Genomic DNA, 22,332 nt, shown 5'->3' with positions numbered 1-22,332 from the left:
AGCCCAACTCAATAGAACAGTATCTTTATTTTCTTATTTAAAAAAGGTCAGTATATTTGTTTACGTCAATGTTTCTGCATAACTAAATTAGATTCTAAATTGAGCAGAATCAAGAATTGCCAAGAGTTGCAAGAAAAATAAAAATCTAATATTGGCAGAAGATATCCTTAAAAAGAGCCAATTTAGCCATTTATATATACATTACAAGGGTGAGAGGAGTACCAGGATCCCAGATGCCTTCCATTGGCAGTAACAGCCTTTATGGTCCACTTTCCTAAAAGAGGAATGTTTAAGATTAGAGGAATTAGCAGAATCAGAGAGTATTTATTTATATATATATTTATTTGTTTGTTTATTTTGAGATGGAGTCTTGCTCTGTCACCCAGGCTGGAGTAGAGTGGCGCCATCTCATCTCAGTACAACCTCCGCCTCCCAGGTTCAAGCGATTCTCCTGCCTCAGCCTCCCAAGTAACTGGGATTACAGGCTCACACCACCACACCCAGCTAATTTTTATCTTTTAGTAGAGACAGGGTTTCACCATGTTGGCCAGGCTGGTCTCAAACTCCTGACCTCAAGTGATCTGCTCACCTCGGCCTCCCAAAGTGCTGGGATCACAGGCGTGAGCCAGTGTGCCCGGCCAAATACATATGTATTTTTTTGTTTTTGGTGTATGTATTAAATAAATGACACAAATTATGCTTATAAACTGCATGTTAGAGCTATAATGTTTTTAGGAAATGAACTCCATAGTCAATTTCCAAGTTTAAGGAGTTCTTTGTACTTGAAATTGTAATAAATGTAATTGAAATTATAATAAAAAGCTTTAAAAATTATGTACTTTTGTTTTAATTGAATTGTAAGACCTTGATGTATTTTGATTTTAGGAAGACATTTTACAGAGTCTCACATGATGTTCTCATGAACTAGATGAAAAAATAAAAATGTGGGCTTGATAATGGCAGTTGGAGAGTGGTAACACTAATAAACTAATGTCAAGGTGAAAGCAGGTGTCTGAAATACTCGACGGGATTCTGCTCGTGACCCTATGGGCTTCAAATACTTTTTTTTTCTTAAGATGGAGTCTCGCTTTTTTGCCCAGGCTGAAGTGCAGTGGCATGATCTCGGCTCACTGCAACCTCCGTCTCCCCCCCGGGTTCAAGTGATTCTCCTGCCTCAGCCTCACTAGTAGCTGGGATTACAGGCTCACCACCATGCCTGCCTAATTTTTGTATTTTTAGTAGAGACAGGGTTTCACCATGTTGATCAGGCTGGTCTCGAACTCCTGACCTCCAGAGATCTGCCTGCCTCGGCCTCCTAAATACTTCTTCGACTAGTAAGTTGAATAGCAAAGACTAGAGTGTTGCCAATAAGAAGGATAGAAAGAAAGGCATATTACCAATGGCACACGTAAGTGTGTGGAATGAACTTCTAAGAATGGTGACAGAAATCATGAGCTCCAAATAAGTAGAACCTTGCAAATACTAGAAACACCCAAACAGACTTTTACAATTCTGCTCTGACAAAAAATGACTCTACTGAGAGAAGGAGTGAGGAGGAACCGTGAGAAAGTGATATTGATGATCTAAATCATCATCTACCATAGCACATCCATAGATAATGTGTGAAATATCTAAATTAAGCAACAGCAAATAGTAGCAATTTATCTAGAGTCATAACAATGGTAATTATCAGAACGGTTGAAATCATTAAAAGTGGTTGATCAGCTCTTCAGAACCATTTGAATTTTAACTTTTTTTTTTTTTTTTTTTTGAGAAAGAGCCTTGCTCTGTTGCTCAGGCTGGAGTGCAGTGGCGCGATCTCACCTCACTGCAATCTTTGCCTCCCAGGTTCAAGAGAATCTCCTGTCTCAGCCTCCCGAGCAGCTGGGACTACAGCCCCCGCTACCACGTCCAGCTAATTTTTGTATTTTTAGTAGAGAGGGGGTTTCACCATTTTGGACAGGATGGTCTCGATCTCTTGACCTCATGATCCGCCCGCCTTGGCTTCCCAAAGTACTGGGATTACAGGCGTGAGCCACCGCGCCTGGCCGGAATTTTACTTTTCATACACTTGCATTGATTAATTTGACAAAAATATTTTAAAAGTTAAATTTAGATATTACCTCTCTCCTCTCAAAATAATTGTTTTTAAAGCAAAAACCAGATGTCTTCTTCTACTAAAAAGGGACCAGCAATTTGGAAAATGTCAAATTCCAGGTGTGGAGAATAAACGTACAAGATGATCTTAAAATATCTTATCATACCTGATAGGAAGAATGGTGTCAGGAAATTAGAGTCATGACCAAGGGATGGAGGATCCAACTCAAATAGGCTCCCACCGGCTAAAGCTGGAATGATCAAGCACCAAAATGAATAATGATCGCAATGGACTGAAACACCTAAAATCATTTAAATCCATTTGTTCATAATGATACCTAGAAACAACACTTATTCATCACTTCAGGGGACATTAAAGAACCAACTCACATTATTTTGAAAACTGATCAAGGGAGTCAAGTATTTATCTTGCCTATTCTGCACAATAGAGTATGGGTGACATTTTTCTTTATAGAATTATTTCAGCTAATAAATGAAGAAGGAATGACAGAATTATAATGTCTTCATTGCCACCCCTAATCAATCAGTGGATCCGAGATAGGAGGTGGGACTCGATTCCAGAGGTAGAGCTTGGACACTGGACCAAATTGAGTACTAGCTAAAGCAGGGATGAGGTGAGAGCAGCTTTCCATAAGACACACCCACTAGTGTGCCATGTCAGTTTACCATTGCCATGGCAACACCCTGGAGTTACTGCCCTTTTCCGTGGCAATGAGCTGACAACCCAGAAATTACTACCCTTTTTCTGGAAATTTCTTCATAAACCACCCCTTAATCTATATGTAATTAAAAGTAGGTATGAAGGCCAGGGGCAGTGGCTCATGGCTGTAATTCCAGCACTTTGGAAGGCTGAGGCGGGTGGATTGCTTGAGGTCAGGAGTTTGAGACCAGCCTGGCCAACATGGTGAAATCCCGTCTCTACTAAAAATACAAAAAAATTAGCCGGGCATGGTGGCGGGCGCCTATAATCCCAGCTACTCCGGAGGCTGAGGCAGGAGAATGGCGGGAACCTGGGAGGCGGAGCTTGCAGTGAGCTGAGATCGTGCCACTGCACTCCAGCCTGGGCGACAGAGTGAGACTCCGTCTCAAAAAAAAAAAAGAAAAAAATTTGCAAAAAATAATTTAAAAAAAAGATTCCACAAAGAAAAATCTCAATTTATTTGAGAAATGGTAGCTTTGACTAGAAGCAATAAAACTACAAAATAATGACAAAAAGATAGCTTAGTCACATTTTTTATAAAATTACAAGTCTCCTAATTAATAGCAAAATAGAAATTGAAATAACATATTAAGCACTTAATCATGATGATAATACTACATAGTAAAAGTTACGGAATAGGGCTAATGCCAGACGCAGAAGAAAATATACAGCTTTACGTGTTTTAATAAACAAGAAATGGCCAGGCACAGTGGCTCACGCCTGTAATCCCAGCACTTTGGGAGGCTGAGGCGGGCAGATCACGAGGTCAGGAAATCAAGACTATCCTGGCTAACACGGTGAAACCCCGTCTCTACTAAAAATACAAAAAATTAGCCGGGCGTGGTAGCGGGCGCCTGTAGTCCCAGCTACTCGGGAGGCTGAGGCAGGAGAATGGCATGAACCCGGGAGGCGGAGCTTGCAGTGAGCCGAGATCGCGCCACTGCACTCCAGCCTGGAGGACAGAGCAAGACTCCGTCTCAAAAAAAAAAAAAAAGAAAGAAAGAAAAGAAAAGAAAAAGAAAAGGAAAAAAAATTAACTCTAGCAAAATAAAGGTAGGACAAAAGGATTAGTAAACAAAAACTGAAATCAATATAATGAATTCGAGAACAAAGTCATTTATTTCATAAATAAAAACGAGATGATTCTTTAGTTCTTTAAAATGCTCCCAATAATGGGGACAAAACTCTAGCTGCTACTCACATAATAGGTGCATTTGGTTGTTGCCAGGTGAGCCCCCAATGACCATAACCAAGGAGGATTTAACAAGGGGATTTTATTACTTGAAACAAGTAAGGAGGACACCGGAGGTAGTGCCCCAAAGCAGTGCCCCTACAAACAAGCGTGAAAACCGAGCATGTCTTGGGCTGGTCAGCTGAATCATTGCGTGTAGAGAGGGAGTCCTGGCCGCACAGGCACAGCGGCAGATTATGTTTCTACATATGTCGCCTGTATAGAAAATGGAGAATAAGCTCCTCCCTGGGCCGGGTTTTTAAGATTATAACAATAAGAGTTCGCCAAAGTTCATCTCCTACTCAGCCATCTCTGGATCCAACCGTTTTTTGTTTTTCTGGGGCCGAGCTTCTCCAGGAACTTTTTGAAACAACAAGAACTCAAGGTGCAACAGTTACAAGTGGGCACTTTTTCAGTGTGTACCAGAAAACCCAGGGCCCCTGAGTTACATGACCAGTCTATCACAATTTTTAAAAAATAACTAATGGATAACATTGCAAATTTAAAAATAAAACCACAGATTGAAAGAAATGTAAGCAATTATGAGACAGTGCTATATTCAACTTTATGTGAATACATTAAAATCTAGATGAAATAAAGACATTTTCCAGAAAATATAAATCAGTTCCTCCTGTAGGGTATTATAGGTCACACTCATATCAGTGTGGTAGGAGCCTTGACTAGACCTATAACTATGGAACAAACTGAAAATGTCAAAGATAAGCCTCTCCAAAGACACTACACTCAGATGGTTTTACTGGGAAATTCTATAAAATAAAACCATCAGAAATTTTTTTCTATTATGTAAATCATTTTTTTAAAAAATCTTTAAATATCATTCTAAAATGCCTTAATAAGAATCCAGAAGAGTAAAACAGGCAGATTTCATTTATGAACACCAATATAAGTTTTCTAAATAAAATTTTAGCGAATTGAAAAGCATGAAATTTAATCAAGTAGGATTTTTAACCAGAAATATTAAGATAATTCAACATTAAGAATACATTTTTGTAGCTTAATCTCAATAAAATAGTACCCTATCACTTTCTACCTACTTATCCTGCTTCAGTTTTCTTCATGGTACTTGCTGTGGTTTGAGTGTTTGTGTCCTCTCCAAAATCCATGTTGAAACTTAATGCCCAATTTAACAATATTAATAGGTGAGGCCTTCAGGAGGTGATTAAGCCATGAGGGTGGCACCCCCTGTATAGGACTAGGTGCCTTTATAAAAGGGCTTGAGGGAGGAAGTTCGTTCCTTCTGCCCTTCCACCCTCTGCCAGGGAAGGACACAGGCTTTGACTTTCTTGTTGATTTCTGTTACCTCCAGTGCAGAGGACAGTGCCTGGCACCATCTGCTTAGTAAATGCTGGTTAAGTGAATTTTATTATTATGCTAAGAAGAAAAAATATAAATAATTATAATACACGCTGAAAATAGAGTGATAAAATTCAACATTTGTTTCTGATTCTAAAAGTTAATAAACTGAGAGCATTTAATTGAAATTATTAGCAAAATGTATATATAATAGCAAACCACAACAGACATCCATATTAAAATCAGAAACAAAAAAAAGAATACATGCCATGACCACAATTCCTTACATTGTTCTGGAAGTTTTACCCAATAAAGTAAAAGGAAATAAGAGTTACATGAAGGAACTTACAAAATTATTATTTACAGATGATATGTGTCAATTTAGTATACTCAAGAGAATATTTAAAAAACAATGGGTTAGTGTCACATGGCATCTTTTTAAATATAAATAAATAAATTGTAAAAATAAAAAACAGGCTGCGCACAGTGGCTCATGCCTGTAATCCCAGCACTTTGGGAGGCTGAGGTGGGCATATCACCTGAGGTCAGGAGTTCAAGACCAGCTGGCCAACATGGTGAAACCCCATCTCTACTAAAAATACAAAAATTATCTGGGCATGGTGGCAGGCACCTGTAATCCCAGATACTCGGGAGGGTGAGGCAGGAGAATCGCTTGAACCTGGGAGGCGGAGGTTGCAGTGAGCCGAGATCGGGCCATTGTACTCCAGCCTGGGTGACAAGAGCGAGACTCTGTCTCAAAATAAATAACTAAAAATAAAAATAAAAATAAAAAACAATGGGAAGCCATTAAAAGGTGCTAAACAGGGCCCAGGTGACATAAGTAGATTTGGCTCTACCCATAAATGAAGAATGGACAGGAGGAGAACAAGCCTGGATACTACTACAATTGTCCTGATGAGAATTGAGACTAGCTCACAATAGCAGGTGCTGGAAGAAATGAATTAGAGAGATATTGTAGAGGTGAAATTCATTGGAAGTTGATGGTAAATTGGTTACTTGGGGTAAGAGAGTAGGAGGTATCTCAGATACCTCCTGTGTGGGGTTATAAATACGAGAGTTCTGGGAAAGAGAGCCGGAGACTCACTATACAGAATGTAGACTCTTCTAATACTCCTGTTTTCAGCCTTGTTCTTCACCCATATTCTTTAATGTGTCTGTGTCTCAAAGTCTGAAGTTTCCTTGGTTTAATTTCTCCAGGGAATAAGCCTCCCATCTCCAGTGGGGTCAGGGGTTGGGCTATCTGCCTGGCTGCACAGGACAGGGGTTAGGACTGCTCTTTTTATAGACTTCTAATCAATACCCATGTGTCAGCTCCACCTACTGGGTGGAAACTAGACTCTTTGAGAGTCTGCTTTATGTTCTTTTGGTTATATACCCAGAAGTAGAATTGCTGGATCATATGATAATTATATTTTTAATTTTTTAAGGAAACTGCATACTGTTTTCCATAGCAGCTGCACCATTTCACATTCCCACTAACAGTGCACAGGTTCCTATTTCTCCCCATTCTCACCAGCGGTTTTTATTTTCTGGGTTTTTTTGGGGTGTGTGTGTGTGTGTGTGTGTGTTTATAGTGGCCATCTTAACAGGTATGAAGTAATATCTTATTGTGGGGTTTTGTTTTGTTTTGTTTTTTTGTTTTTGAGAGGGAGTTTTCGCTCTTGTTGCCCAGGCTGGAGTGCAGTGGCACGATCTTGGCTCACTTCAACCTCCACCTTTTGGGTTCAAGCGATTCTCCTGCCTCAGTCTCCCTAGTAGCTGGGATTACAGGCATGCGTCACCATGCCCGGGCTCTTATTGTGGTTTTGACTTGCATTCCTTAATGATTAGTGATGTTGAGCACCTTGATATTGAGCACATTTTCATATACCTGTTGGCCATTTGTATATCTTCTTCGGAGAAATATGTATTCAAGTTCTTTACACATTTTAAAAATTGGGGTACTTGGGGGTTTTTGTTATTGAGTTGTAAGAATTTTTATACATTCTGGATGTTAATCCCTTAACAGATATATGGTTTGCAAATATTTTCTCCACTTCCATAGGTTGCTATTTTACTGTATCAATTGTTTCCCTTCCTACTTTTTAAAGTTCGGTATAGTCCCACTTGTCCATTTTTGCTTTGGTTGTCTGCACATTTGTTGTCATATCCAAGAAATCACTGCCAAATCCAATGTCATGAAGCTTTTCCTCTATAGTTTCTTTGAGGAGTTTTATAGATTCAGGACTTACTTTTGGTCTATTCCATTTTTAGCTAACTTTTGTGTATGATCTAGAGTAAGGGTCCGACTACATTCTTTTGCATGTGGATATCCAGTTTTCCCAGCCCCATTTGTTGAAGAGACTATCCTTTCCCCATTGTGCAGCCTTGTCATCCTTGTCAAAGATCATTTGACCTTGTATGTGAGGTTTTGTTTGTGTTTTATGCATTCTGTTCCATTGGTCTAAATGTCTGTCTTTATACCAGTACTACACGATTTTGACTACTGTAGGTTTGTAGAATGTTTTGAGATCAGGAAATATGAGGCCTCCCATTTTGTTTTTCTTTCTCAAGATTGTTTTGGCTATGCATGGTTCTTTTGCAATTCCATATAAATTTTAGGATGGGTTTTTCTATTTCTGCAAAAAATAACATTGATATTTTAATAGGGATTGCATTAAATCTGTAATCGTTTTGAGTAGTATGAGGATTTTAACAATCTTAAGTCTCACAATCCATCAACACAGCTGTCTTCTTATTGATTTGTATCTTCTTTAATTTATTTCAGCAATGTTTTGTAGTGATTTCTGTAAAAGTCTTTTACCTTTTTAGTTAAGTTTATTCCTAAGTATTTTATCTTTTTAATGCTATTGTAAGTGGAAGTGTTTTCTTTTCTTCCTTGGATTTTTTTCTTAATTATTCGTTGCTAGTATATAGGTACACAACTGATTTTTGCATGTTGTTTTTGTGTCCTGCAGCTTTGCTGAATTCATTTATTAGTTTTTTTTTGTGTATGGGGGGGAGTTGTTTGTTTGTTTGTTTTTGTTTTTGTTTTGAGACTGCGTCCCACTCTGTCGCCCAGGCTGGAGTGCAATGGCGTGATCTCAGCTCACTGCAAGCTCCGCCTTCCGGGTTCACGCCATTCTCCTGCCTCAGCCTCCCTAGTAGCTGGGACTACAGGCGCCCCCCACCGTGCCCAGCTAATTTTTGTATTTTTAATAGAGACGGGGTTTCACCATGTTGACCAGGATGGTCTCGATATCTTGACCTTGTGATCCACCCACCTCGGCCTCCTCAAGTGCTGGGATTACAGGCATGAGCCACCGTGCTCGGCCTGTTTGTTTGTTTTTGAGATGGGGCTTCACTCTGTTGCCCAGGCTAGAGTGCCGTGGCACGATCTCAGCTTGCTGCAACCTCCGCCTCCCAGGTTCAAATGATTCTCATGCCTCATCCTCCCGCATAACTGGAATTACAGGCACCTGCCACCACGCTTGCCTAATTTTTTTGTATTTTTAGTAGAGATGGAGTTTCGCTATGTTGGCCAGGCTGGTCTCAAACCCCTGACCTCAAGCAACCCACCCGCCTCAGCCTACCAAAATGCTGGGATTACAGGCGTGAGCCACCACACCTGGTCCATTTATTAGTTTTAACAGTTTGTGTGTGTGTGTCTAATCTTTAGGAATTCTACGTGTAAGATCATGTCATCTGGGAATAGAGATAATTTTACTTCTTCCTTTCCAATTTGGATAACTTTTATTTCTTTTTATTGCCTAATTGCTCTGGCTAGGACTTCCATGACTATGCTGAATGGAAGTAGCAAAAGTGGGCATCTTTGCCTTGATCCTGATCTTAGAAAGCATTCAGTTTTTTACCATTGGGTATGATGTAAGCTGTAAGCTTTTATATACGGCCTTTTATTATGTTGAGGCAATTTCCTTCTAGTCCTTGTTTGTTGAGTGTTTTTCTCACAAAAGCATGTTGAAGTTTTCAAATATTTTTTATCCATCAATGGCTTTTGTCTTCCATTCAGTTAATGTGTTGTATTATGGTAACTGGCTTTTTTTTTTTTTTTTTTTAGGACAAGATCTGGCTCTATTCCCCAGGCTGGAGTGCAGTGCAGTGGCGTGATCTTGGCTCACTGCAACCTCCATCTCCTGGGCTCAATTCATCCTCCTACCACAGCCTCCCAAGTAGCTGGGAATAAAGGCATGCACCACCATGCCCAGCTAATTTTCATATTTTTTATAGAGACAAGGTTTTGCCATGTTGGCCAGGCTGGTCTCAAACTCGTGAGCTCAAGCAATCTGCCCACTTAGGCCTCCTAAAGTGCTGGGATTACAGGCATGAGCCACTGCTCCAGCCTGATTGACTTTTATATGTTGAAACATTCTTGTATTTCAAGAGTAAGTTCCTCTTGGTTATGGTGTATAATCCTTTTAATGTGCCATGAATTCAGTTTGCTAGTATTTTGTTGAGGATTTGGGCATCAATATTCAGGTATATTGGTCTATGGTTTTCTTGTAGTGTCTTTGTCTAGTTCTGGAATCAGGATAATGCTGGCCTCATAGAAAGTTTGGAAAATGTGAAGGATTTCTGTTAATTCTTCTTAGATTTTTCGTAGAATTCTCTAGTGAAGCCATTTGGTCCTGGGCTTTTCTTTGTCGGGAGGTTTCTGATTATGTTACAAATCATTCAGATCTGCTATTTCTTCAAAACTCAGTATTGGTAGGTTGTATTTTTCCAGCAATTAATCCATTTGTTTTAAGTTATCCAGTTTGTTGGTGCATAATTGTTCATAACAGTATGATCCTTTTTATTACTGTGGCATCATTTGTAATGTCTCGTCTTTCACTTCTGAATTTTGTTGAGTCTTCTCTATTGTCTTGTTGATCTAGCTAAAGGTTTGCAAATTTCGTTAATTTTTTGTTTGTTTGTTTTGATTTGTGAACCGAAGTCTTGCTCTGTTGCCCAGGCTGGAGAGCAGTGGTGTGACATCTGCTTACAGCAGCCGCCACCTCCTGGGTTCAAATGATTCTCCTGCCTCAGCCTCCCCAATAGCTGGGATTACAGGTGCCTGCCACCATGCTTGGCTAATTTTTGTATTTTTATTAAAGACGGGGTTTTGCCATTTTGGCCAGCTTGGTCTCAAACTCCTGACCTTAGGTGATCCACCCACCTTGGCCTCCCAAAGTGCTGAGATTACAGGCATGAGCCACTGCACCTGGCCAGACTTTTGTTGATATTTTTTAAAAACCTAACTTTTAGTTTTGTTGACTTCTTGGTATTGGCTTTCTAGTCTCTTTTATTTCTACTCTAATCTTTAGTACTTCCTTTCTTCTGCTAACTTTGGGTCTGGTTTGTTCTTTTTTTAGTTCTTTGAGGTATAAAGTTAGGTTGTTTATTTGAGATCTTCTTTAGTAATGCATTTTATATTATATACTGCTCTAAACTTCCCTCTTAGCGTCTTATGGGATGCAGTAAAGCATCCATAAGTTTTGGTGTGTTTTGTTGTTTGTTTTCATTTTTCTCAAGATGTTTTCTAATTTCCCTTGTGATTTCTTCTTTGACTCATTTGTTGCTCAAGAATATGTCATTTTGTTTTCACACATTTGTGAAGTTTTTTGTTTTCCTTTGCTGTTGATTTCTAGTTTCATTCCATTGGGTTTGGAAAAGATATTTGGTATGATTTAAATATTCTTAAATTTGTTGAGACTTGTTTTCTGTCCCAAAATATGATCTATCTCGGAGACTGTTTTTGTGTGCCCTTGAGAATAATGTAGACTTTTGCTCCTGTAAAGTAGAATGTTCCACATATGTCTGTTTGGTCCAACTGGTCTGTAATGGATCTTATTGTGTAAATACAATAAGGTCTTTTGTTATTGATCTTCTATCTGATTGTTCTATTTAATATTGAATGTGGGGTATTGAAATCTCCTACTGTTGCGTTACTTTCTATTTCTTCCTTCAGTTCTGTCAATATTTTCTTCATATGGTTGGATGCTTTGCTCTTAGATGCATATAATTTATACTTGTTACATCTTTCTAATGAAGCGAACCTTTTATCATTATATAATGTTCTTCTTTGTCTCTTAGGACAATTTTTGGCTTAAAGTCAGTTTTCTCTGATGTAAGTAGGGCTGCTCTGGCTCTTTTTTGGTTACCATTTGCCTGTGTTAACAAAAGATCAATGAGTTCTGTGGAGGAAAAGGGGGAACTTTATTTTCTAAAAGCAATCTGCAGATTGGAGAGATGCAGCCTTCAGTGCAAAATCAAAGTGTGACCTGAGGTGGGAGTTGGAAAGTTGGAGATTATAAAGGCCAAAAACACAGGGCAGGGGAGGGGAATCAGGGGAGTGGGGAACAGAGTCTCGATTAAATGACCATTTCACCAGTCTGTCTTAATTAGCTGGTTCCAGGTGTTCAGTTGGGAGGCACCAGGTGGTCTGTTGGGGTCAATTGAGGAATTTCTAGCTGCAGTTATTTTCAGAAATTGTTCTTTGACTTGGTTGTGGAAAAACAGGTTTTATAATGCTTTCCAAGGACACAGAAAGTGTGACCATTTCTTCACCCTGCCATGTAACTCTAGGTTCTGCTTTCAGCTTTTCAGCCACAGGGAGTCCATCTTGTCTGTTAAGCAGGGGCATAATTTGACACATGGAATATCTTTGTCTATCCTTTAATGTTCAGCCTATGTGTGTCCTTATACTAATGTGAATCTCCTATAGACAGTGTATACCTGAAACTTGTTTTCTTATTCATTCAGTCACTCTATATCTTTTTATTTGGAAGTTTAATCCATTTACGTCTAAAGCAATCACTGATAGGGAAGGAATCACTATTGCTGTTTTGTTATTTTTTTCTGTACATCTTGTAGTTATTTTGTCCTTCTTTTCCTCTCTTACTGCATTCCTTTGTTTTTAGTTGTGTGTGTTTGTTTTTGTTTTCATGGTGTGCTTTGATTCCTTTTTCATTTTCTTTGTGCATCTTCGATGCACATTTTCTTTGTGATTACCATGAAGAATTTATAAAATATCTTATACTTTTTTTTTTTGAGATGGAGTCTCATTCTGTAGCCCAGGCTGGAGTGCAATGGTGCGATCTCAGCTCACTGCAACTTCCACCTCTCAGGTTCAAGCAATTCTCCTGCCTCAGCTTCCCAAGTAGCTGGGATTACAGGTGCCTGCCATCATACCTGGCTGATTTTCATATTTTTGTACAGATGGCATTTCACCATGTTGGCCAGGCTGATTTTAAGCTCCTGACCTCAGGTGATCCATTCACCTCGGCCTCCCAAAGTGCTGGGATTACAGGCATGAGGCACAATGGATGGCTAAAATATCTTATAACAATCTATGTTAAACTGATAATGACAATGTCAATCACACACAAAATCTCAAGTCATTTATATATCCCCACCACTGTGTGTTATCAACTTCACAAATTACATCTTTTTACTACTTTATATACTTTAAATGTAGTTTTATTGTTATAATTATTTCTATGTTTTGTCTTTTAAATTGTATACCAGAATTGATTTATGCACCACCATTACAATACTACAGGATTCTGTATTTGTCTACATACATACCTTTTCATAGAGCTTTATAATTTCATATGCTTTTGTGTTGCTTTCTAGAGTTCTAGAGTCCTTTCTTTTCAACTTATAGGACTTCCTTTAGCAATTCCTTCAAAGCAGGTCTAGTGGTGATAAACTCCCTCAGCGTTTGTTTGTCTGGGAAGGGCTTTATTCTTCTTTCATTTTTGAAGGACACTTTTACCAAATATAGTGTTTTTGGGGACAGCTTTGTCTTTTCCTTTTTTTTTTTTTTTTTTTTTTTTGATGGAGTCTTGCTCTGTCACCAGGCTAGAGTGCAGTGGCATGATCTTGGCTCACTGCAACCTCCACCTCCTGGGTTCAAGTGATTCTCCTGCCTCAGCCTCCCAAGTAGCTGGGACTACAGGCGTGCACCACCATGCCCAGATAATTTTTGTATTTTTAGTAGAGACAGGGTTTCACCATGTTGGCCAGGAGGGTCTCAATTTCTTGATCTTGTGATCCGCCCACCTTGGCCTCCCAAAGTACTGGGATTACAGGTGTGCACCACCACGCCTGGCCTGGACAGCTTTTTCTTTCAGCATTTTGAATATATTATCCCATCCTTTTCTGGTCTGTAATGTTTCTGCTGAGAAATCTGCTGATAATGTTACAGGGACTTCCTTTTATGTGACCAGTGGCTTTTCTCTTGCTGTTTTTAACATTCTTTGCCATTGACTTTTGAAAACTTGATTGTAATGTGTCTTGGTTTGGGGCTCTTTGGGTTCATCTCACTTGGAATCCTTTGATATTCTTGAATTTAGATGCCTATTTCCTTCCTCAGATTTGTGAGTTTTCAATCATTTAATCTTCAAATATCCTCTCTGTCCCTTTCTCTCTCTTCTTCTTCTGAGACTCTCATAATGTATATATTGTTCCACTTGATGGTATCCCATAAGTCCCTTAGGCTTTCTTTACTTTTCTTCATTCCTTTTTCTTTTTGTTCCTCTAACTCAATAATTTCAAATGACCTATGTTCAAGTTTGCTGATTCTTCAGTTTCATCAACTCTATTATTGAATTCCTTTAGTGCATTTCTAAAATTCAGATATAGTATTCTTCAGCTTCAGAATTTCTGTTTTTTTAATAGTTTCTCTTTGTTGATATTCTCATTGTGTTCATGCATCATTTTCCAGATTTTGTTTTCTGTATTCTCTTATGGTTCATTGAGCTTCTTCAAGATGATTATTCTAAATTATTTGTTAGGTAATTCATTATTTGGTGTTTCTTTAAGGTTGATTTCAGGATATTTTGTTCCTTTCATAGGACCATCTTTTCCTGTTTCCTGCTGTGCCTTGTTGTTGTTGTTGTTGTTGTTGTTATTATTATTATTTTGCTACGATTTGTGCACTTAAAAAAACAGCTATCTCTCCTAGTCTTTATAGACTAGCTTCGTATGTGAAAGGTCTTCACCAATCAGCACAGTTAAAAATTCTGAGAGCTTCTTGAACCTTTTCTGGGGATGCATCTTCTCTGGGCTTGTGTAAGTTATTTCCCAATTAGAGTGGTTTGCCAGTTTTTTTTTTTTTTTCTTCCAGGAGTTTATAATCTCTTTCTCCTTCTGTCTGTGGTACTGCAAGTTCTCTGGCACTGCAGTAAGCCATTGAGCTCTTTTGTTCTCAGTAGCCCCTAGGGATGGAAAATATACTGGCTCTGTCAGCACTGTGAGTTAGGTGAGGAAAAAAACCAGTCACTGGAACAGCCCCCTGAAAAGTCATGTGTTCCTTTCTTCTCTTTCCCTCCCAAGGTAGAAACTGTCAGTTGGGCTTTTTCTCCTGAAAGCACCAAGCTGTGCTGGCTTGAGGGAGGAGGGATCATGGGTGAAATTAAATGGCTTTTCTTACTTGTTTCATGGACTATTCTTGGCTTTGAGCTTGCCTGCTGTCCTATGACTTCTTAACTGGTTTCTGGAGTTCTCAAAAAGGCTTTTTTGATCATTTATAATTAAATCATTGTCCCTGTGAGGGAATGCAGTCTGAGGCTTCCTATTCCATCATCTTGCTCTGTGCTCAGCCTTTCATTTTTTTATTCTGTATATTTGTTATTGTTTGAATATTTTACATCCATCACGTTAAAAATAATGTGAACAAAAGTATCCAAATCTAAATGGGCTTTTTTTGTTTTTTGTTTTTTTTGAGACGGAGTCTCACTCTGTCACCCAGGCTGGAGTGCAGTGGCACGATCTTGGTGCACTGCAAGCTCCGCCTCCCGGGTTCACACCATTCTCCTGCCTCAGCCTCCCGAGCAGCTGGGACTACAGGCCCCCGCTACCACGCCCAGCTAATTTTTTGTATTTTTAGTAGAGACAGGGTTTCACCGTGTTAGCCAGGATGGTCTCAATCTCCTGACCTCGTGATCCACCCACCTCGGCCTCCCAAAGTGCTGGGAATACAGGCGTGAGCCACCGCGCCCAGCCTAAATGTTTTAAATATTGAAGGAAAAATATTTCGTTTCCAAGAAAGGAAAGTATATAAGGGTCCTTGGTTTTATTGCTATAATTTATACTAAAGCACAGTAAGAATTAGCCTATATTCACGTATATTACACAAACCTCCCACTATTGTGAGCTTTCCCAAATTCCTGCAGCCTTAATAAAAATGTAAAAGGGTGCTGTTATAGTATAAAAAATAAATTAACAATGGCCAGGCGTGGTGGCTCACGCCTGTAATCCCAGCACTTTGGGAGGCCGAGGCAGGTGGATCACTTGAGGTCAGCCTGGCCTTAGATGAAACCCCATCTGGTCAGTTGAGAACAGCCTGGCCAACATGGTGAAACCCCATCTCTACTAAAAATACAAAGATTAGCCAGTGTGGTGGTGGGCACCTGTAATTCCAGCTACTTGGGCAGCTGAGGCAGGAAAAATCACTTGAACCCAGGAGGTGGAGGTTGCAGTGGGCTGAGACTGCACCATTGCACTCCAGCCTGGGCAACAAGACTGAAACTTCGTCTCAAAAAAAAAAGAAAAGAAAAGAAAAGAAAGAGGCCGGGAGCAGTGGCTCACGCCTGTAATCCCAACACTTTGGGAGGCCGAGGCGGGTAGATCACGAGGTCAGGAGATCAAGACCATCCTGGCCAACAGGGTGAAGCCCCATCTCTACTAAAAATACAAAAAAAAAAAAATAGCAGGGCGTGGTGGCTGGAGCCTGTAGTCCCAGCTACTCGAGAGACTGAGGCAGGAGAATCACTTGAACCCTGGAGGCAGAGATTGCAGTGAGCCGAGATCTCGCCACTGCACTTCAGCCTGGGTGACAGAGTGAGACTCTGTCTCAAAAAAAAAAAAAAAAAAAAGAGAAAGAAAGAAATTAACAATGCAAATTATTATGAAGCAGACATTTAAGATATCCCTTATCCATATAGATAATTAGGAAATAAATTGATTTATTAAATTTTGTTTCTTCTTTTGTGCTTTAGGCATTAGGATTTTTGTCTTCTTATGGAATAGGAATGGAATATGATCAAGCTAAGGTAAAGATCATTCTGTTTTATTCTGGAACAAAATTGATTTCTCTAAAAGGGACATTGAATAAAATCTACTCATTAAGTAAAGGGGCTCACTCTAGTGTAGTAGTTGAAAGCACCAACTTAATAGTCAAAGAAATTTAGTGTTCTTATGCCATAAGTTTCTTAAAGCCTCATGAGTCAGCCTCTTTATTGAAGATAGATAATATCTGCTTCATAAGGAAATTATGATGATTAAATGAAATATCTTATACAATGCCCTTATCACAGACTCCAGAGATTAGTTAACCCCTAATAAACGGCAAACATCTTTACAAAGGAGAGTGAAATTTGAAATTTATTTTGGAGTAACTCAATGGGTCATTGTGGAGCTAGGAATAAAAATGGAATACTTGGTTTGAGTTTCAAATTTAAATGGCCAACCTGGTTTGGGGGGTTTTTTGTTTGTTTGTTTTTACTTTAGGCACTGATATATTACACCTTTGGAAGTGCTGGAGGAAACATGATGTCCCAGATGATTTTGGTTTGTAAACAAAATATTCTTGGAACCAAATTTGTATGCCATAAATACAGCATTGTCTTGAATATTAAGAATGCATCTGTCTGTGTTTTAGGGGTACAGATATTTGTCGGGAATCAATGTTCTACAGAATTGTGAAGTTGCCCTAAGTTATTACAAGAAAGTGGCAGATTATAGTAAGTAATCCACATAATTTATTTTAAAATAAACAGTTGCCAAGGAATTAGAAAAATAAATCAATAACAGTTCAATTGATATAAACTTATGAAAATATCAAAAGTGTACATTTTGAATATGTTATAATACAATTCTTTTAATATAATACAGTTTCTGTTTCCTTAATAGTTACTTTCCAAATGGTTTTAAAAGATTATACTCATTTTTTATTTTTGTTAATATGTATCCCCAAACAATTCTGTTTTACTTGCCTTTGTGATGTTCTTTCCTTACTGAGAATTTGAATGTAGCACCGATAAATATTAAGCAGTTTCCCTAAATATAACATTCAGAATATGGGATGACTGCCAAAAATTCCTAAAGGAATGAATGTAAGGTATACATTGGAGGTATCTGTCACCACATATGAGAACAATTCAAGCAACCATTAGTCTAAATGTAATCAGAATAATGTCTAAGCACACATCTTTGGCACTATTAGGATCTGAGAAAAGAAAGAAGGAGGAAAAAAACTAGTTTTGAATTTAAGATGCTGTATATAAGAAGATGATTTCATGTGTTTAATGAAATTGGAATTACTATATATATTTCAAACTGCACACTTTGTTAGGTGTATTCAAGCATATCTATCTTTATATTTATTTTCAGACTATCCATAGGAAGTAATTAAAGAGCAGTGATTATTCCTATATTATAGTCTTAGTCCCAGAAAAAAATTATGAATGGAATGAGTTATCTGCTCCTAAAATATCCCCTTTCCTTGAGTCTTTTTGGTCAAGATCTTCAGTAGAGTCTGATATAAGTTGATACCATACTTGTATATGTTGCAAAGAAGAACTAGAGAACCCAATAAACAAAAATTGCACTTTTTTTTTTTTTTTTTGAGACAGAGTATCCCTCTGTCATCCATGTTGGAGCACAGTGGCTCGATCTCAGCTCACTGCAGCCTCTGCCTCCTGGGTTCAAGTGATTCTCATGCCTCAGCTTCCCAGGTATCTGGGATTACAGGTGTGCACCACCATACCTGGCTAATTTTTGTATTTTTAGTAGAGACGGGGTTTCACCATGTTGGCCAGGCAGGTCTCAAACTCCTAACCTCAAGTGATTTGCCCGCCTCTGCCTCCCAAAGTGCTGGGATTACAGACATGAGCAACCGCACCTGGCCAAAAATCTGAAAATTTCTATTTTTCATGGGTCTTCTGTCTCTATTAGTTGAACAGATTTCTGCACAATTTAAGATAATAAGCTAACGGTGTTTTCACTAAATTGACTGTTATCTCTTGCAGCCTCTGTTTTCTAGCTATTCTCTGGCTTGTTTTTATTCACAGTTGCTGACACATTTGAAAAAAGTGAAGGTGTTCCAGTGGAAAAAGTGAGACTAACGGAAAGACCTGAAAATCTGAGTTCTAACAGTGAGATTTTGGATTGGGACATATACCAATACTATAAATTTTTGGCAGAAAGAGGAGATGTTCAGATACAAGTAATGTATACAGATGAGATTGAGTTTTTAGAACATGAAAATTACAAGGGGCTTAATTCTTTCTGAGTCCTGGAGGGATGAACAATGCCCCATCCTAAATAGGAATGGGGGGAGACCCGCCCTCCTCTCTCACCCTACTCCTGTTTTGTTCCCTGCTACTTACAGTTCCTGTAGCCCACTGGAGAACTAGTTGCCATAATAATAGCAACTTTTTTGCATTTCTTCCTTAAAAATTAATTTTTTTTTTTTGAGTTGGAGTCTCACTCTGTTGCCCGGGCTGGAGTGCAGTGGCACAATCTCGGCTCACTGCAAGCTCTGCCTCCCGAGTTCACACCATTCTCCTGCTTCAGCCTCCCAAGTAGCTGGGACTACAGGTGCCCACCACCACCACGCCTGGCTAATTTTTTGTATTTTTAGTAGAGACAGGGTTTCACCATGTTAGCCAGGATGGTCTCGATCTCCTGACCTCGTGATCTGCCCATCTCGGCCTCCCAAAGTGCTGGGATTATAGGCGTGAGCCGCTGCGCCTGACCCCAATGTTGGTTTTAGTATGAATAAACTACGGCAATCCAGAAAGGTTCTGTTTTTGGGAATGGGACAGTACTTGCATGATCTTTGAGAGCCAAGAGCTAAGGCCCCTAGCTTTATGTGCCTGGGTGTTTCTGTACCCCAGAAGACCAGCTTCCAGCCACTAAGGAAGCCATATGTCCAGCAGCAACCAATTACCCAATAAATGATATAGTCTGGAATGTTTCCCTGATTTTTTCAGGACATTTCAAACGTGTCCAACAATCAACATACTAAAGTAAAATCACCACATAAATGTTTTCTTTATTTAAAGTAATACTGCTGCTAAAATCATTTCCAAACTCATCATTCCTAGGTCTCTCTTGGACAATTACATCTAATTGGCAGGAAAGGTCTAGATCAGGATTACTACGTAAGTCAATCTCAAGATCCAGTCAAATGGGGTGGGGAAGGTAGTGGTGAGGGAGGCTGGCAGGGAAGTGAAAGCAGGGGGAGGGAGAGGTGGAAGAGTTGCTCAGAAAACCCACTGATGCTTCCTTGGTCAGCTATGCTTCCCAGCTTCTTAGGAAGAACTAAGTTCTCCAGAGGGAGCACTTACCCACCTGCCTTCAAGAACAAAGGGGAAGGGACTTCTGAGGAGCAATCGAGGCAGGGGGGTATCCATGTTCCAACAGAACCTAGTTCTGCCCACTCACACGCACTTCGGGCTGGGATTAGGAGAGAGAATATCCCCACCTGCCGGCCTGCACCCAAGGCCAGCTGCAGAGTCCACCTGGGGATCACCGTTAAGGAGTCTGAGAGGCAACTTCATCCCCATTTGGCTAGATCAGAAGACAGATTGCTTTTAATATAATTAAAAATATATTAAACATCCTTATACATTTGCAAAGCTCCTTTCAATCATTTTGCTTAACCTTACCTTATCCCAGTGAGGTTAAAAGGTTAATTAACCGGCCAGGTACGGTGGCTCATGCCTGTAATCCCAGCACTTTGGGAGGCTGAGGCAGGCGGATCACGAGATCAGGATATTGAGTCCATCCTGGCGAACACGGTGAAACCCCATCTCTACTAAAATTACAAAAAATTAGCCGGGCGTGGTGGCACGTGCCTGTAATCTCAGCTACTCGGGAAGCTGAGGCAGGAGAATCACTTGCACCTGGGAGGCACAGGTTGCAGTGAGCCCAGATCATGCCACTGCACTACAGTCTGGGCGACAGAGCGAGACTCCCTCTAAAAATAAAAAAAAATAAAAAAAATAAGTTAATTAACCATTCAAATGTGTAGCGAAGAAAAAAGCAAATGAACAAATGAACTTCACCTTGACCTACACAGGATCCTCCTCTGTAAGATGCCAGGGTCATGGGATGAGTTCTTGCTTAGATTTTGATAGTGGTTTCAAGGCCCTACATCACCACATACCTGGGAAGTAACTGGATTTTTTTTTTTTAAAGATGATTTTGCTGCTCTTTTCATTTATAGGAGCCACATGCTCCTTGTCTCAAAGGAACATATAGCCTATTTCAACATAGTCCCAATGGCTAAGTGATAGAAACAACAACTTTATAAGGCTATTACCTAAAAAAGTAATCTGTTACTACTTTGCATTTCATTTTGTGTTATTTTATGGATGTGTCTTTGGTACTATAATTTGTATTTTATATGAGATCCAGTAAACATCAGGTAAATGTCGAAGTCATTTCATAAAATGTGATAAAATAGGTAGGAATTTAAATAAGCATACGCACCCCAAGACGGCTCGGTTGAAGATCCATAGATTTTCTTTCATCTTAATCATAACCAAAGTTCTAGCTTCTTAGATGGAAATATCTGGATTCATAATTTTACTCTGTCAGATTTCAGCCTGCAATGAGTTTCTCATGTTAATCGTAGAATGTGTAACTAGGAAGATGTCCTCATTTTCCATAAACATGAAATTTGGATGTGAGGGCATCCTAGCTTCAGCTGTAGGGAAGACAAACCAATCTTTGTACAGTGCAATAAAATCCCACTAAGTTGGTACTTCAGTCAGCTCCAGCCACTGTTGTCACCAGATGGCAGCTGCAGCTGCCTCCAGGTGAGGACGAAGTGCAATCCCAGGGCTGCTGTTGCAGGATCCCAGAGCTGTTGTGTAGCAGCCAGGCAGCTGAGTGTCACCCAGGAGCCCAGCCAGGATCGCCTGTGGGCTCATTCACGAGGTTTTATTACATCTGTTTTACAAATGAGAAGCAGAGCCTGGAGACATAAAGTAAATTGCTTCAAGGCTCACAGCTGGGAAGTAAGATTGTTTAAGGAGCAGAATTTGAACTCAGGCCTTCAGAAATCAAAACCTGAGCTCTTTCCATTAAACTTTATTTGACCCAGGCCAAAACAAAAAACAGCCTCTAAAATCTGTTCCCTCATTTATAAAGCAAGAAGAAGAAATGACATGATCTCTCAGTTTCCTTTAGCTCTTCCTGATAGTGGGTTGGGCCTCCTGCTTCCACATATCCCCAAGAAGGTGAGTTTAATTCCAGAGCCATCCTTGTGGTTCGGGTACTCTTTGCGGGTAAGCACAGGCTGGTCCTTTCTTCTCCCCTCAGCCTAATGACCCTGAACTTGAATGGAGAACTCCAGTTGAAATCTCAAACTTTAAGACAGATTGACTTATCTATCAGTTATCTTTGTCTGCATTTTAAAAAAACAGTCCCAAACTTAGGTGGTTTTCAATAATAACCATTTATTTAATTCATGATTTTGGCAGGTCAGCAATTTTGGTTAGCCTCAGCTGAGCAATTCTGATCTGGGCCAGGCTCAGCTAATCTTAGCTGGGCTTGCTCATGCATCTGCAGTTAGCTGGAACATTAGCTAGAGCTGGCTGGTTTATGATGGCTTCATCTGTGACTGCGAGAATGACTGGGGCCCCTCTCCATGTGGTCTCATGCTCTAGCCAACTGGCCCAAGCTTTCCACATGGCAGTCAAAGTTCTAAGAACACCAGAGCAGAAGTCTCTTGAGGCTTGAGCTCAGAACCGACAAGTCACTTCTGCCACATTCTTTTGGCCGAAGCAAATCACAAGGCCAGCAAACTTGGAGGGGTAGGGAAATGGGCTTCTCCTCTCAATGGGCAGAGCTGCAAAGTACTGTGGTCATTCTTGCAACATACCATAGTGTAGCTGCTCCAGAATCAACTTGGAATGGCAGGGGAGATACATAAGGGAGAGGGAAGATACAA

At 39.7% G+C, this 22,332-nt stretch overlaps 1 protein-coding gene across 6 annotated transcripts in view; it reads left to right on the top strand.

Annotated features, from left to right (window-relative positions):
• SEL1L2 (SEL1L2 adaptor subunit of SYVN1 ubiquitin ligase) overlaps positions 1-22,332 on the top strand; it is a 149,119-nt gene that overhangs the window by 91,008 nt on the left and 35,779 nt on the right. For 4 of the 6 annotated variants that reach the window (XM_055105075.1, XM_055105079.1, XM_055105078.1 and 1 more), the window contains exons 6-10: positions 16,367-16,420; positions 16,878-16,937; positions 17,029-17,110; positions 18,440-18,594; positions 19,478-19,534. In XM_055105075.1, coding sequence (XP_054961050.1) covers positions 16,367-16,420; positions 16,878-16,937; positions 17,029-17,110; positions 18,440-18,594; positions 19,478-19,534 — 408 coding nt within the window. The remainder of the gene's footprint in view (positions 1-16,366; positions 16,421-16,877; positions 16,938-17,028; positions 17,111-18,439; positions 18,595-19,477; positions 19,535-22,332) is intronic. The other 2 variants (XM_055105077.1, XM_055105076.1) reach the window with 1 other exon arrangement.

The sequence above is a fragment of the Pan paniscus genome, chromosome 21 (genome assembly GCF_029289425.2).
Source record: "Pan paniscus chromosome 21, NHGRI_mPanPan1-v2.0_pri, whole genome shotgun sequence".
Taxonomy (NCBI): Eukaryota; Metazoa; Chordata; class Mammalia; order Primates; family Hominidae; genus Pan; species Pan paniscus.
This window is presented reverse-complemented; position numbering and strand designations above follow the sequence as displayed.